The 14,532-nt window shown below is 38.6% G+C and overlaps 1 protein-coding gene across 1 annotated transcript in view; it reads left to right on the plus strand.

The window, feature by feature from the left end:
- The window catches only part of LOC134314712 (cilia- and flagella-associated protein 46), a 92,542-nt gene that overhangs the window by 52,244 nt on the left and 25,766 nt on the right, over positions 1–14,532 (plus strand). The window contains exons 32-43 of the mRNA XM_062995404.1: positions 1,034–1,182; positions 2,044–2,142; positions 3,297–3,372; positions 3,444–3,614; positions 4,765–4,965; positions 6,327–6,433; positions 6,982–7,164; positions 7,861–7,996; positions 9,532–9,729; positions 10,219–10,407; positions 11,634–11,750; positions 12,863–13,042. Of these exons, the coding sequence (XP_062851474.1) occupies positions 1,034–1,182; positions 2,044–2,142; positions 3,297–3,372; positions 3,444–3,614; positions 4,765–4,965; positions 6,327–6,433; positions 6,982–7,164; positions 7,861–7,996; positions 9,532–9,729; positions 10,219–10,407; positions 11,634–11,750; positions 12,863–13,042 (1,806 nt within the window). The remainder of the gene's footprint in view (positions 1–1,033; positions 1,183–2,043; positions 2,143–3,296; positions 3,373–3,443; positions 3,615–4,764; positions 4,966–6,326; positions 6,434–6,981; positions 7,165–7,860; positions 7,997–9,531; positions 9,730–10,218; positions 10,408–11,633; positions 11,751–12,862; positions 13,043–14,532) is intronic.

Raw genomic sequence — 14,532 nt, forward strand, 5'->3', positions numbered from 1 at the left:
ATGCAGTAGAAATACCCCACATAAAAAAAAAAAGATTAAAAAAAAAAAATCAATGCATGAATTAATGTGTTTATAGAAAATTCAATTCAAACGGCTATGGAAACAATAACAAGTTTAAAGTGAACAAAATATTGATTGATTTGATTGATTGAATATCGATTGATTCAGATCGACAAAAAAATGTCAATCATTCTGCTAAGAATCAGACAGTAAAAGTGACAAAACATTTTTGTTTTTGTATTAGTTGTTCTAAAATCCTTAAAGATATGTGACAAAATTAAATGCTCGTGTTTTTATTGTGTCAATTCTTTGAGTGAAATATCATATTCAACAAAGATTATATTTAAAAAAGATCATTTTAGGCGCCCAGGTGGCACAGCATGATATTCTGCTAGCACACCAGCGGCAAGATTCTGAAAGTAACACCTTGAAAGTGGTGTCTTGAAAAACTGTGTAAGGACGTGATTAGCAGATAGAAAAATGTTCCACTAAGGGTTGCACGCGGGTCGGAGGAGGCGTGAGCAGCAATATACCCACCTCGACTGCAATCAGGGATAACCCAGCAGTGGAAGACAAATTGACCACACTAAATTGGGAGAAAATGCATAAATAAAATAGAAAAAATCATTTTCAAAACTTTCCCTTGGGATAAATAAAGTTTATAATAAAGTATAATATTGTCTAATAGTGTTTATTGAGTGGTGCTCCGGTGTCATAACAGCCTTTAACGCTAACCCACCACAGCTGAGAGTAGAACCCTATCAGCCAACCGGAAGTCTTCACAGACATGATCGACTGTGTCTGAGAAGGGGTGGCTGAAAGCCCTGAGAATTGGCACCTTGTCCGGGCTATTCCTGCCTTGCACCCAGTGTTTCTTAAGCGGACCCACTTCAACCCCTGACCAGAAAATGAGATTAATGACATGTAAAAAAAATCATATTATTGCTGGTTTTATTGCCTTGTTCCTTTTTCTTTGTAAGTAATGTTTCTTCCCATTAACAAATGTGCGACGTGTGTATTTGTGTCTTTTTAGAGCCGGACTCTCTTTTATCTGGATATCTTGGTGAAAGCGCTCGAGTCTGTTTCTCAGACCCCACTGACTCTGCCTCTTCTACATCTGTCTGAACTCATCGCTCATGATCGCTCACTTAGCAAGAGCCATTCAGACCTTTACCGTCTCAGGTATTTAACTCTGTCAGCTCTCCAGTCAGTGTGCTGCCCGGACATCTTTCTGTCACATACCCGTCCTAATGCATATAGTTCTGAATGCACATTTAAAGTCAAACATTAACATTTTTGGCATTTAGCTGATGCTTTTATCCAAATCGACTTACAGTACTGTGACAGTGTACAATCTAAACAATTTAGGGTTCAGGGCTTTGCTCAGGGGCCCAACAGTGGCAACCTGGCAGTGGTGGGGCTTGAGCCAACTGCCATTTAATTACTAGTCCAGTACCTTAACCGCTAGGCTACAACTGCCCTATGTCGTGGTAGTCCTGGGAGTTTCATGATTTCTGGAACTTTATATTTCCATAGGCTTATGAACAAAGTGTAAGTAGAGGCAGTAACGAACTTCAGTCAGACTGTGCTGATTTTAAAGCCATGTTCTTTTTGGTGTTTCTTAGATGACATCTGACCGTCCTAAACAAAACTGATTTTAGCATAATGCAACCATCTGGACAAAGTACAGGCAAAAGAGGGGCTTAGAAATGGCTTTAATTGTATTTATATTCCAGACTTCGAAAATCTATGATCCACTTTCTAAAGTCTGGACAAACCTAGCCCTAATTATATACTATTTATACATTTCATATATACATTTCATATACACTGTATCAAAAGTTACTGTATGTATTTTGACCAGGTAGATTTTGTCGTATTAAAAAAAAAATAAAACAACAAGCTGTAGTCCAATTGTTCAGTTGTTTAGTCACATTTTTGACAATTGTTCATTTTAATTGGACCTCTAATTGTGTTTTCTGAAGAATTTTTATTGTTCTACATTTGCAGACTACATGAAATCTTTCCTCTGTGTCTTTTCAGAATAATAAAGACGTGTTGTGAGCTCAGGCTTGAGTCTTCCACACCCTACAGAGAAACATTACTAAGCTTTGCCACTATTCCTGAGGAGGAACAAATGTTGTAAGAAATAAATGTTATTAAATGACATTGAATGCTATTAAATGATCCAGAACATGAGTTTTAACTTGCAGCCCATGGGCTTTTTGCAGCCTGTGACACATGGCGCTGTTATATGTACATGCATATGGATTACCTTCCAGGCACAGATACTGGTACTTTAGAGCATCAGCACAAAAATCATTATTTGTGAGCATATACATTTAAGAATACATACTAGCTAGCATTACAACTGTGCGTACATACATCTCTTGTTTAAGAAGCTTTCAAGATGGCTAGAATTAGATCATCATCTGCCAAACCGTTTTCATTTTATATGGATGCTACTTTACTTTTGTACTTTTTGTTTCTGTAATTTAATATGTTTGTTTGTCACAAATTAAATAATCAGTATAACAATTTGAAAAGTCAAATTTTTTTGAAAACATCGTATCGAATCTCAGCTCTGCCATCCGGCTGGGCTGCGGGCCACATGAACAACGATTGGCTGTTGTTCAGAGTGGGATGAGCCTGACCAGGGTTCCTCATAACTGGTGCAATTACGACCTCTGCTGGCTGATTGATGGTGCCTTCGCAGAGTTGGGGAATAATGCTGATCAGGGTGTGGCTCTCCGTACGCAAAGCTGATCCGCATATGAACTCGCCTTGTGCAGGTGAAAAGAGGCAGTCGGTACTGCGCACGTGTCGGAGGGGGCGTGTGTCAGTTGTAAAGCTCCTCAGTCAGCAGTGGAGGGTTGTATCGCAATCAGGGTAATTGGATACGACTAGATAAGGGAGGAAAATTGGGGGGAAGACTCAGAGAAAGAAAGAGAAAAAAGGCACGTCAGACAGATTTGATCTGTTATGAAGTATTTCTTTAAAAACTAGATTTCTAGATTGTTTTTACATATGCAGCCTAATAACAGATGTGACTAGCATTTGTTTGAAATAAGGAATGTTGTAAATAAATGAAAGGTAGCAATACAATTTTGTAGTTTAAAACAAAACAGTTCCATTATAAATGTAATCATAACTAAATAATAGACGTGAGCTGTGTGCAAAAATTTGTATGAATATTAAAAAAGGAATTGAGTTTTTCTCTGTAGGTTAATGTGGAATAAAACTGTTTATATTTATACACTGTAATAAGCTGATAATGCTGATTAATTTCCTCTTAGGTGTAGAAAAGCGATCGCTCTTCAGAGAGAACGAAGTGGACACCGAACAGAATCTGAAATCAGAAAGACACATGAGGTGCATAACAAGGAAATTTCTAAAGCTAATGAAAGCAAACGATACAGTTATTAACAAATATGTCTTTTTAGATGTTTCCGGCTCACAGCTGGGGCGCTGCAGTCAGTGGCAGTGTGTACAGAAAGAAGCTGGACAGACATGCAGTGCAGGATCTGTGGCTGGACAAGGCTGCTGTGTGTCTCAGTATGGGTCTGTACCAGCCTGCCAGACGTCTGCTGGTTGAGGCTCAGCTGGTGTCCAAGGTGAGAAAGGACTCATGTTTTCCAGCAGAAGGTGATAGTGCTTTCGTGTCACGGTTTTTTTTTTTTTTTCTCCCGCCACCACCCCACCTCTTCGGGGGGCCAATGAAACTTTATTAGTGTTAATTTGAAGTACTAAAGTGTGGTCCTTATGCAGAGGGAAGATATACATTACATACAATAAGGAAACAATAATATAAGCAAAATAATGAACAAACAGAAATAGGGGGGTGAGAGCGGAAGTAAAAGACGTTTTCTAACTAACTGTGGTCTTTTTTTGTCGTGCAGATAAGGTCAGCCTTAAGGGCATTTTTTGTTCCAGCTTGACTGTGCCCCCCTGCACAACTTAAGATCCAATAGACATAGAGAAACTCCAGAGTCGTGATCTTAACCTCACTGAACATCTTTGGGATAAACCTTTACTGCAAGCCAGCATTAGTACCTGACTTCAGAAATTCTTACAGGCACAATTTTTTGAAAAGCATGTCAGAGCTGCAGACTCCATGTTATAGCACATTTTTTGGATGTCTAACAAGTCTTTGTTTATGTCTGTAAATAAATTACAAAAAACTTGTTATTTTCTGAAATTAAGTATTGGTTATGATTATGTTATGTTATGTCATTTAATCATGGGGAAAAGATTATATGCCTCTGTGTATACATTACTCTCACTGACTCTGGCAACACTGTCACTTAGTTTTGCTCTCAGTGGTGTGTGTGCTTGAATGTTCATAAATGTCCATGTTTGTTTGTTTGGATTTTAACATCATGTTTCACACTTTGGTTACATTCATGACAGGAATGGTAGTTACTCATTACACAAGGTTCATCAGTTCACAAGGTTATATCAGACACAGTCATGGACAGTTTAGTGTCTCCAGTTCACCTCACTTGCATGTCTTTTGGACTGTGGAGGAAGGTGAGCACCCGGAGGAAACCCACACGGACACGGGGAGAACATGCAAACTGCACACAGAAAGGACCCGGATCGCCCAACCTGGGGATCGAACTCAGGACCTTCTTGCTATGAGGCGACAGTTCTACCCACTTAGCCACCGTGCCGCCCATAAATGTCTACGTAATGTCTATATAATGTAATGTACCTCTGTTTAAATGAATCATTTCTCTAATGCACACTAATGCTCTGTTTTAGGAACTTGAAGATCAAACCGCGTTGGCTAAGACTTTTTACCAGTTGGCTATTCTGGCCAGTCACAACCAGCAGCAAGATCAGGCCCATGCTTTGTTAAAGCAGGCTCAGGAGATCGGTGGGGATGAGGATTTCTGGTACAACCTCACTCTGATTCTTCTGAACGTCACAGCAGAGCTCCATGGAGAGGACACATATGCACAGGTTAACTTTAAATATTATAATACAGCCTTGCTACTTATGTCTGTGTAGGTATTAGATGGACATTAGTTAGTGTTACTATGTTCACCAGAACCTTTTACTAGACAACTGACTATATATTAATCCAAACCTATTTTATGTATTTGAAGATTTTTGGGTATTTTTGAGAAAGTACAGTTTTTGGAGCTTTAGCACCATCTACTGATAAAATGATCAGCTGCACTGCTTTATCCACTGAATACTGCGTTCAATTGAACTCAAAGCTAAATATAGAGGAAATCTTACCTCTAACTATGAATTGTGCAGTAAAAATCAGATATTAAAAACTAGGGCAAGCCAGCTTGTCCCTGTATAAACTTTAGAAGTCAAAGTTAAACATATATTTTGAAGAGACATGAATTTCATAGCATTTTCTTTGACTAAATGATTGACTTTCTTTTTATCTAAAACAATTATCACAAGCTATTTTGTATGTTCATGTTTAGGTTTTTAAGGCAAAATATGCTGGACCTATGATACACTATATAAACATATGGACACCTGACCATGAGCTTGTTGAACATCACATTTCAAAAATGAACGTTATCAAAATAGAATGACCTCTGTGTGATCTTGTCAGCCATGACAATAATCTTTAAAATATGTCTGTGGGAATTTGTACCAATTCAGTCAAAAGAGCATTAGTATGACTGGGAACTGATGTTGGTCAAGAAAACCTCAATTAATGTTCCTGTTCATTCCAAAGCTGTTCAGCTGAGGTCAGTTGCTTTAAACCAAGCTTTTTTCTCAGGTTATTTTTACTATTGCAAATACAAATAAAATAGAGTTAACTTGAAAACAATTTAATTTTTTTACATGACAAGGTACAAGGGCCTTCATATTTTCATATATTTGTCAGTGCTTGTGGACTAAAGCATGTGGACTGGTTAACATTTGAATTGGACAGTAAAGATGGTTTTTATTGGTGATGACCGGTAGTATAAGTTACTTTGTCTGCTGTCAGTCTGTGGGATAGTCTTAGTATTTAGTATTGTAATTTCCCCGTTACTATGTATAATTAATCACTTATAATAACGTGTATCTCTCTTGTTTTAATTTTATATTCTCTGAACTGTAGGGTATATTTTACTATATTTTCTTTTAATTTTTCATGTTCTTAATTTTTATCTCTCTTGTTTGAATTTCATGTTCTTAATTGTAACTAAATGTTTGCAAGAAGTCTTTCTGGGGTTCTAGATCTCAGGAATGTTTTAATGCTTTTAATTTTTCCTTACGTAAAGCACTTTGAATTGCCACTGTGTATGAAAGGTGCTATACAAATAAACTTGCCTTGCCTTGCCTTTATTTATTATTTTTTGGTACAGGTGTGTCAGATCACAGACACAGCCACTGGTTTCTTCAGGTCAGTTCTGCAGCAGAGACGAAATCAAGCTTCAGTCCTGAATTTCTACATTTCATCATTGCGGACTAGGTGTGTAAGAACAACCTATACCTATTCCTTTCACCCCCGACTTTATTTTAGTACTATTGTGTCATAGTTTTACATTAGTTTATACACTTCCTTTTACCATTACCAACACTAATTAAACTTTATAAAGTAAAATATGAAATATAATAAATATATAACCCAGAATACTTACATTGGCTTACCCTAACCCTTCAGCTCTGGGAAAAGGTGCAAATTGAGTTTTAGGGGTCTTTAAACCTGTTTTGACTGTGTTCTTAGGGAAAATGATGCACCTCACATTTTATGCACATAAGTGTAGTTAGGTTTTTTTGTCTTCAGATTTTTACCCTTTTTACACTTTTACTAAATAAACAACCATTCACGGAATGTGCTATTGCGGCCTGCCATCATTTCTCTAATATATCCCACAACCTTGCTGGAGCATATCTACTTTTATCTGTAAGCAAGTTGTGACACTAGGTAAGGCTGCACACATTTGTGTTGCGTGTCTGTCTGTATTATTTGATTATTGTTTTAACGTTTTGCATTATGTTTACTGTGTTGTCTTATAGAGGTGCAGTTTTGTGCCGAATAGCCCTGAGCCCTGCTTGTCCTGGTCAGGCTGTTGATACCAAGACAGTTAAAAGACTTCACTCGTTGTGTGACACATTAAAACACAGCGCTGCTGTTCTGCTTGATCATGGTTACAAGACTCCTGCTGCAGAAACAACATACGAGCAGGCAAACACTCTCAGGTACAGCCCATGTTTAAAGGGAAATGTTTACAGGCACTGTGACACTGTCTACAGTCAAGCAAGCTTATCTAATAGTTTAACTTGTCTTGTTTGATGAGAACTGGGTGCATATATGACCTCAAGAACACCAGAACCTCAGTGTATGGAGATGATGGTATCACAGCAAAGATGAAAACATTGGTGTATTGGTTCCTCATTCCCTTATTTGAGGCACCTGCATGAGAGATGGATGATACACAGACCACAGTGCGTGGCCTCTGACAGGTGAAAAGAAGCAGCCAGTGTGCCACAGGGGGTGTGTGATAGTCTGTGGATCTCCTCAGTCAGGGCAGGAGGGGTGCAGCAATGGACGAAGTTACAGTTGGGGAAATTGGACATGACTAGACTGGGAAGAAAAGCTGAAAAATGCACCAAATGCACTCTGTCAAGCCCATTTAATTATGCTTATAAATGCACTAAAAAGAATTTGTACACATGATAATATTTATGCCTTTATTTTACTGACTTTAAAACATTTATAATAAAAATGAAAGCAGAACATAAACAACGGTCTTATTTGCATTTAAGGCAAGTCTATATTTTTCTATGCTCTTATTGAAAAATTAGGATTCATTTTACCCCTTATAAAATGTAAAAAGGCTTGACTGTTTTTATTTCTATTGAGTTTATTTACTTATTTGTTAAAATTTTATAAAGAATGCTGGCCATGCTGACTTCTGTCAAGGAAGAAAAACAGCGGTACCTCCTCGATGCCCTCTTGCTTTTGCAGAAGACTGTATCCATTCAGGAGGATGTGCTTTCTAATTGCCTCAAGCTTCTTCCACTTCATGAGGTAATTATTCCATAGTTAAAACATATAAAAAGAGACAGTCATCACTCTTTCTCTGACTCGATATGCTGCTGCATTATTAAGATGTTTGAGAGATGCTGCTCCTTCAAATTAGAGAAAACTGACTTTAGATACTATAACAAGTACTGTTCCACTTGAAGAAACACAAAATAGTCTGTTTAAAAGTCATTTGTGTAAAATTTAAAAAAATAAAATTATGATCATGTTTGTCATGCCACTTTTGGAAGTTTTGTAATTTCTGGAACTGATTTTGCCCAGAAGTAAATGTTTGAAAAAATAGTTTTCTGTATCCCCAGAAAAGTTAAGAATTAAATTGCTGCAACTTATTCATTTGGTGGTTTAGAAAGTTGTCTTGTGACATGGCCTTCTAAATCCTTGTGATTATGATTGCTTTCAGTTATCACATAAATTGGTCTTTTGCAACTATTAAAGATTATATAGAAAAGTTGTACAAAGCCAAGCCCTAAAGGACATTTTTGAATGGTCAGATGTAATCTAAGAACTGCCAAAACCAGGTGAAACAAACCTGACCCTTCTCACTAAGAACTAATACTGGGTGTTTACAGAGTGGGAGCAGCTTTTTGGTCCAATCATAATTCTTTGTCTGCAGCAGATGGTGCTGGTCTCCAAGCAATTGCAATGCACACGCTCTGTTCCCTGATCTCTGTGTAATCGTGTGATGAGTTTAACATCAATAATATTGCAGTATTTTGCAGTTAAATGGAAGAGAATTCCAGTCTTGAGTCATATTGTCAGATAAGACACAGATCAAAATTCGTTTATTCGTTATTCGTTTTGCTGCTGTACTGTAGGAAAGATATTCACACTGGAGAAGTTGTTACAACAGTTCACTTTGAGCTGGACCACAGGGGAACGGTTCTTTGATTTTCTTTCTGGGTTTGTGCTGATGTCCCAAAAATGAGATTCCCAAAAAGTTGGTTTAATTTGTTTACTGGCCCACTGTCTCGCCTGTCCTGCTTAATCTGTTAAAATACGCATTAAATTCAGGGATTTTTGCAACCTGCTAGTTCCTAAGGGGGGCCTTACTTTCTCACTGTGTCTGTAGTCTTTATTTGAATGAGACTGTATAATATTAACATGGTTGTATCTGTGTGTGTCTTACTGTGTGTGTCTGACTTTGTGTGTTTGTCTGATTTTGTGTGTGTGTGTGTGTGTGTCTGTATGACTGTGTGCATGTCGGTCTGTCTAACTTTATGTGTGTGTCTGTGTTTGTGTCTGATTTTGTGTGTGTTTGTTTGGCTATCTGACCTTGTGTGTGTGTGTCTGACTGACTAGGTGTGTGTTCGCGTGTGTGTATGTGTCTCTCTCTCTGACTTTGTGCATGTGTCTGTTTGATTTGATGTGTGTCTGTAGGTGTTTTTTTTATTCTGTTTATATGTGTGTGTCTGTCTGTCTAACTTTGTGTGTTTGTCTGTCTGACCTTGTGTGTGTGTTTGTCTGACTCGGTGTGGTGTGTGAGTTTCTCTTATTCTGTGTGTGTGTGTGTTTGTGTGTAGTGTGAGTGGAGTAAGCTGCCTGCCATGCGTGAGAGTGTACGTTTCAGGCTGGCTCTGGCTGATCTGGGTCTGCTGCTGCTGGACATGCATTGCGAGGAGGAGATGGTCCAGGCTAGATTTCGGAGCATGAAGAACCCCACTGAGAGAGCTGTGGAGGACTACATCAAAAGCAGCGCGGACCTCAGTGATCTAGAAAATGTAAGAGCGTAGTGTTCTGCAGGGTGAGCATTTTTGTGCCCAATGGCTAGACTGTTTGGAATTTCCCTTTTAGATGTAACCAATCATGCCTGTGTAAACGCCTGACCAGTTGATAGTGGGCACGCTTACTTTAATCCTGCGTCACCTAAGCACAACTGATTGTGTATTATGCAAAATGACAATCAGAAGCAAACAAGCCGCATGCTGTGAACTGTGTGATGGCTGTGAGTTTAAAGTCAGGTAGTCATCACCACGCAGAAGTCACAATCTGCCCCCCAACCCTTTTTTTCCCTTGTTACTACAGAAACACTGATTCCTTATTTTGAAGTCGTCCACCAACTAAGCAATTTAAAAGTGTCGTACTTAGTGAATTGTACCCGTTAGTATAATAAGAGCTGGTGTTTGAATTTAAAAAAATCATTATTTTATTAAATGCTGTCAAGCACACACCTGTACAGCATAATAGCACAACTTTCATTCTGCCTACAGGAGTGGCTATCCATAGGTCAGTCTGTTGGTCAGGTTACTTTAACCCAACTGACTGTGGTCCAGTCTCTGTTGAAGGACTGCGTGAAGACAAGAGTTCTTTCACTCAGCATGCTGGGAAAGTGCCTGAGGCTGTTGGCTCAGAGGAAGGACCCACTCTACCCCAGTACTCTGTGGGACAGACCAATTATGGTACGTTTACTCCATCTGCACATCAATATGGTTGGATGTACATAACGTTAACAATCCCATTAGGTCCCACGTACATGGTTAGCTTTAACAAAGTCATATACAGTTGATTAAAAAGGTATTCAGACCCCTTATCTTTTTTGCACAATTTCTAACCATTTTTTACTGATCAGTCTACACTTAATAAATCATAATGACAGTTTTAAAAAAAATACTTGAACATTAAAATCTGATGTCTTTTAATCACAGAAGTATGCAGACCTGTTGCTGTGGCGGCTCTACATTGTGGTTGAGTGCATTCTGTGTGCTTTAATTATCCTTTAGATCTATATATGCCCCAACCTGCTACGATCTGAATTGATTGGAGCATTTAAAACACAAACCTGCATCAATAGGATCACAATTTACATTTCAGTGTCATTCTAAAAGGGCTTCAAAAATCCTGTGCAGACATGGATGAAGCTGTTTGACAGACAGAGTGGCAAGACAGAAGCCAGGGTCTAGTGCTGGGAGCAAATCCAAATACAACACTCACCCATTTACTCACTCACTCACAATTAGCTTCGATTTAGAGCAGTCTTTTTATCTTCTGCAAGTTTTTGGAAAATAAAAGGAAACCAGAAAAGCACAGAAAGAACATGCAAAGCTCCTAACAGACCATAAGAGATGTAAGAGATTAAGCCCAGGTCTCAGGACTCATTGTTGCTGTGCCGCACCTGCTTCACCAGGTGCGCCATAGTGCTACCTCCTTTGAATCTTTCTGTGTTAAGTTGTTTTAATTATGTTATATAAATAATATTCTTATCTGCATTGACTTCTTATCCCATTGACTTATAAGGAATGGGATGAACGGCCCAAATCCATGTGTGCAAAGATTATAGAGATTTATCTAATCCAAAAAACTTGCAGCTGTAATTGCTACAATACCTTTAACAAAGTAGGGATTAAACGGTCTGTGTCTTTTTGTAATTAAGTGATTTTAGATTTTGATTTTTTTAATTAATTTTTGAAAAATGTTTTCACTTTGTCATTAAGGTGAATTAATTGTTGAGCGCTTATCATGTCAGCTGTGGTGGGCTAGCGTAATAGGCCACCGCAACACGATAGCGCAAATATGTACATATTATAACTATAACTATATACAGTACATATAAATATGTATATATAAATAACAATAATTGTATTGGTGTGAGAGACTCACTGAAGTATAAATGCTACCCATGATGCAGAAAAATACAGTGGAAAAACAAGGGGAGACTGAGGATGAAGACGAGCAGAGCAAACGAGGAGTGGAGGAAAGCACAACACAGAAGAGTGCCAACACTTGCGAAAGTGCTGAACCAGAGGTAAGCCAGTCCCCAACACACACACATACACACACACTTTTATCTGGGTTTAAAACAGCACAGTAACAGAGCTGTATAAGGAACATTTATAATAAATTTACATACTCTGTCTACAGAGGCATTTTCGTATAATCTAAACTGCACCCTTTCATTAAAATAAGTATAATATGTTATCTGTTACTAATTTCATTAGTTCACCAGAGTTGACAGAACATACACCAGTTTGACAACATTTATGTGTAAAACATGTTCCAGTCACTTGTACAGTGTACTAATCTGGATGTTCTAATTTGAAGGGCAGTACCAAGTGACAGAAAGAGTGGCAAGCCAACATTTAAATAACGTGTTTAAATAGCAAAAAAAAAAAATTCATGCAATTAAATATGATGCATTACGTCATGTGAAATCGAATTCATTTGTATAGTCCTTTTTTACAGTAGACGTAACTCAAAGTAACTTTACAGCATTCAGGACCAACAGACCAAAACCCTGTTGAGCTAGCCGAGGGTGATAGTGGCAAGTGGCAAAAACGCCCTTAAAGTTACAGAAAGAAACCTTGAGAGGAACCAGTCTCAGCCGGGAGAAGTAACAAATCACACAGATTGGCTTTGCATAATTTAATGAATTATTTGTAATAGTATCTGTAATAGTGTCTGACATCATTTCATTTTTTCATTCAGCTTCAGTTATCAGTAAAATATGCTTCCTTTTTAACAGTTTTGTTGGAAAAAACAGAAAACCTCATACTTATAGCTTTTCCTGGGTTTCATTAGGGTGTTCAGTACATTTATAACAAACACATATAATGTAATGTAAATTGAATCATATGGCCGGCTGATAGCATCGCTCAGATTAGAACTGATCTCAGGAGTAGTAGAAAGCTGTGCCACCTGAGTGCCACCATATATGCATGTAATATTGATGAATAAATATAATAAGGTTGACAGAAAATAAATTGTAAACTACTTAGGATCTAATGAGAATGCTTGTAAATCACACAGTGTTTAATTATTCTGCAGTTTTAATATTATATAACTTTATATTGCATTACACTGGGAACATAATATGCAATTTTTAAATACCCACATAATCCTGTGTGTGCTGATTTTCAGAGCAACAGAACAGCAGTGCAGCAGATGTTGACTCAGGCCAGAGAGACACTTACTGAGGCTCTAAATCTGGGTCTGCAAAACAACCTGCCGGAGCTGCTTGCTCAGATCTGCGGGGAGCTGTTGGAGTGCCACAGTCAATATGACCCGACCTCATCTGGGCAATACCTCGCCCTGCTGCAGGTCAGTAGAATAACGATTGTTATTCAGTAAATTTTATATGTTATTGCATATCCAGTTCAATTTACACAGATAATGTCATATACACACATACATTCATATATACTATGTATTTACATACAGTGGGGTCAAAAAGTATTTAGTCAGTCACTGATTGTGCAGGTTCTCCTACTTAGAAAGATGAGAGAGGTCTGTAATTTTCATCATAGGTACACTTCAACTATGAGAGACAAAATGAGAAAAAAAAATCCAGGAAATCACATTGTAGGATTTTTAAAGAATTTATTTGTAAATTATGGTGGAAAATAAGTATTTGGTCAATAACAAAAGTTCAACTCAATACTTTGTAACATAACCTTTGTTGGCAATGACAGAGGTCAAATGTTTCCTGTAAGTCTTCACCAGGTTTGCACACACTGTAGCTGGTATTTTGGCCCATTCCTCCATGCAGATCTCCTCTAGAGCAGTGATGTTTTGGGGCTGTCGCTGGGCAACACGGATTCCACAAATTTTCTATGGGGTTGAGGTCTGGAGACTGGCTAGGCCACTCCAGGACCTTGAAATGCTTTTTACGGAGCCACTCCTTCGTTGCCCGAGCGGTGTGTTTGGGATCATTGTCATGCTGGAAGATCCAGCCACGTTCCATCTTCAATGCTCTCACTGATGGAAGGAGGTTTTGGCTTAAAATCTCACGATACATGGCCCCGTTCATTCTTCTCTTAACACGGATCAGTCGCCCTGTCCCCTTTGCAGAAAAACAGCCCCAAAGCATGATGTTTCCACCCCCATGCTTCACAGTAGGTATGGTGTTCTTGGGATGCAACTCAGCATTCTTCTTCCTCCAAACACGACGAGTTGAGTTTTTACCAAAAAGTTCCATTTTGGTTTCATCTGACCACATGATATTCTCCCAATCCTCTTCTGGATCATCCATATGCTCTCTGGCAAACTTCAGACAGGCCTGGACATGTACTGGCTTAAGCAGGGGGGCACGCCTGGCACTGCAGGATTTAAGTCCCTCTCGGCGTAGTGTGTTACTGATGGTAGCCTTTGTACTTTGGTCCCAGCTCTCTGCAGGTCATCAATCAGGTCCCTCCATGTAGTTCTGGGATTTTTGCTCACCGTTCTCATAATCATTTTGACCCCACGGGATGAGATCTTGACCCCAAGGAAGATTATCAATGGTCTTGTATGTCTTCCATTTTCTTACAATTGCTCCCACAGTTGATTTATTCACACCAACCTGCTTGCCTATTGTAGATTCACTCTTCCCAGCCTGGTGCAGGTCTACATTTTCTTCCTGGTGTCCTTCGACAGCTCTTTGGTCTTAGCCATGGTTGACTGTTTGAGGCTGTGGACAGGTGTCTTTTATACAGATAACGAGGTCAAACAGGTGCCATTAATACAGGTAACGATTGGAGGACAGAAGAGCTTCTTAAAGAAGAAGTTACAGGTCTATGAGAGCCAGAAATCTTGCTTGTTTGTTATTGACC

The sequence above is a fragment of the Trichomycterus rosablanca genome, chromosome 5 (assembly GCF_030014385.1).
Source record: "Trichomycterus rosablanca isolate fTriRos1 chromosome 5, fTriRos1.hap1, whole genome shotgun sequence".
Lineage (NCBI taxonomy): Eukaryota > Metazoa > Chordata > Actinopteri > Siluriformes > Trichomycteridae > Trichomycterus > Trichomycterus rosablanca.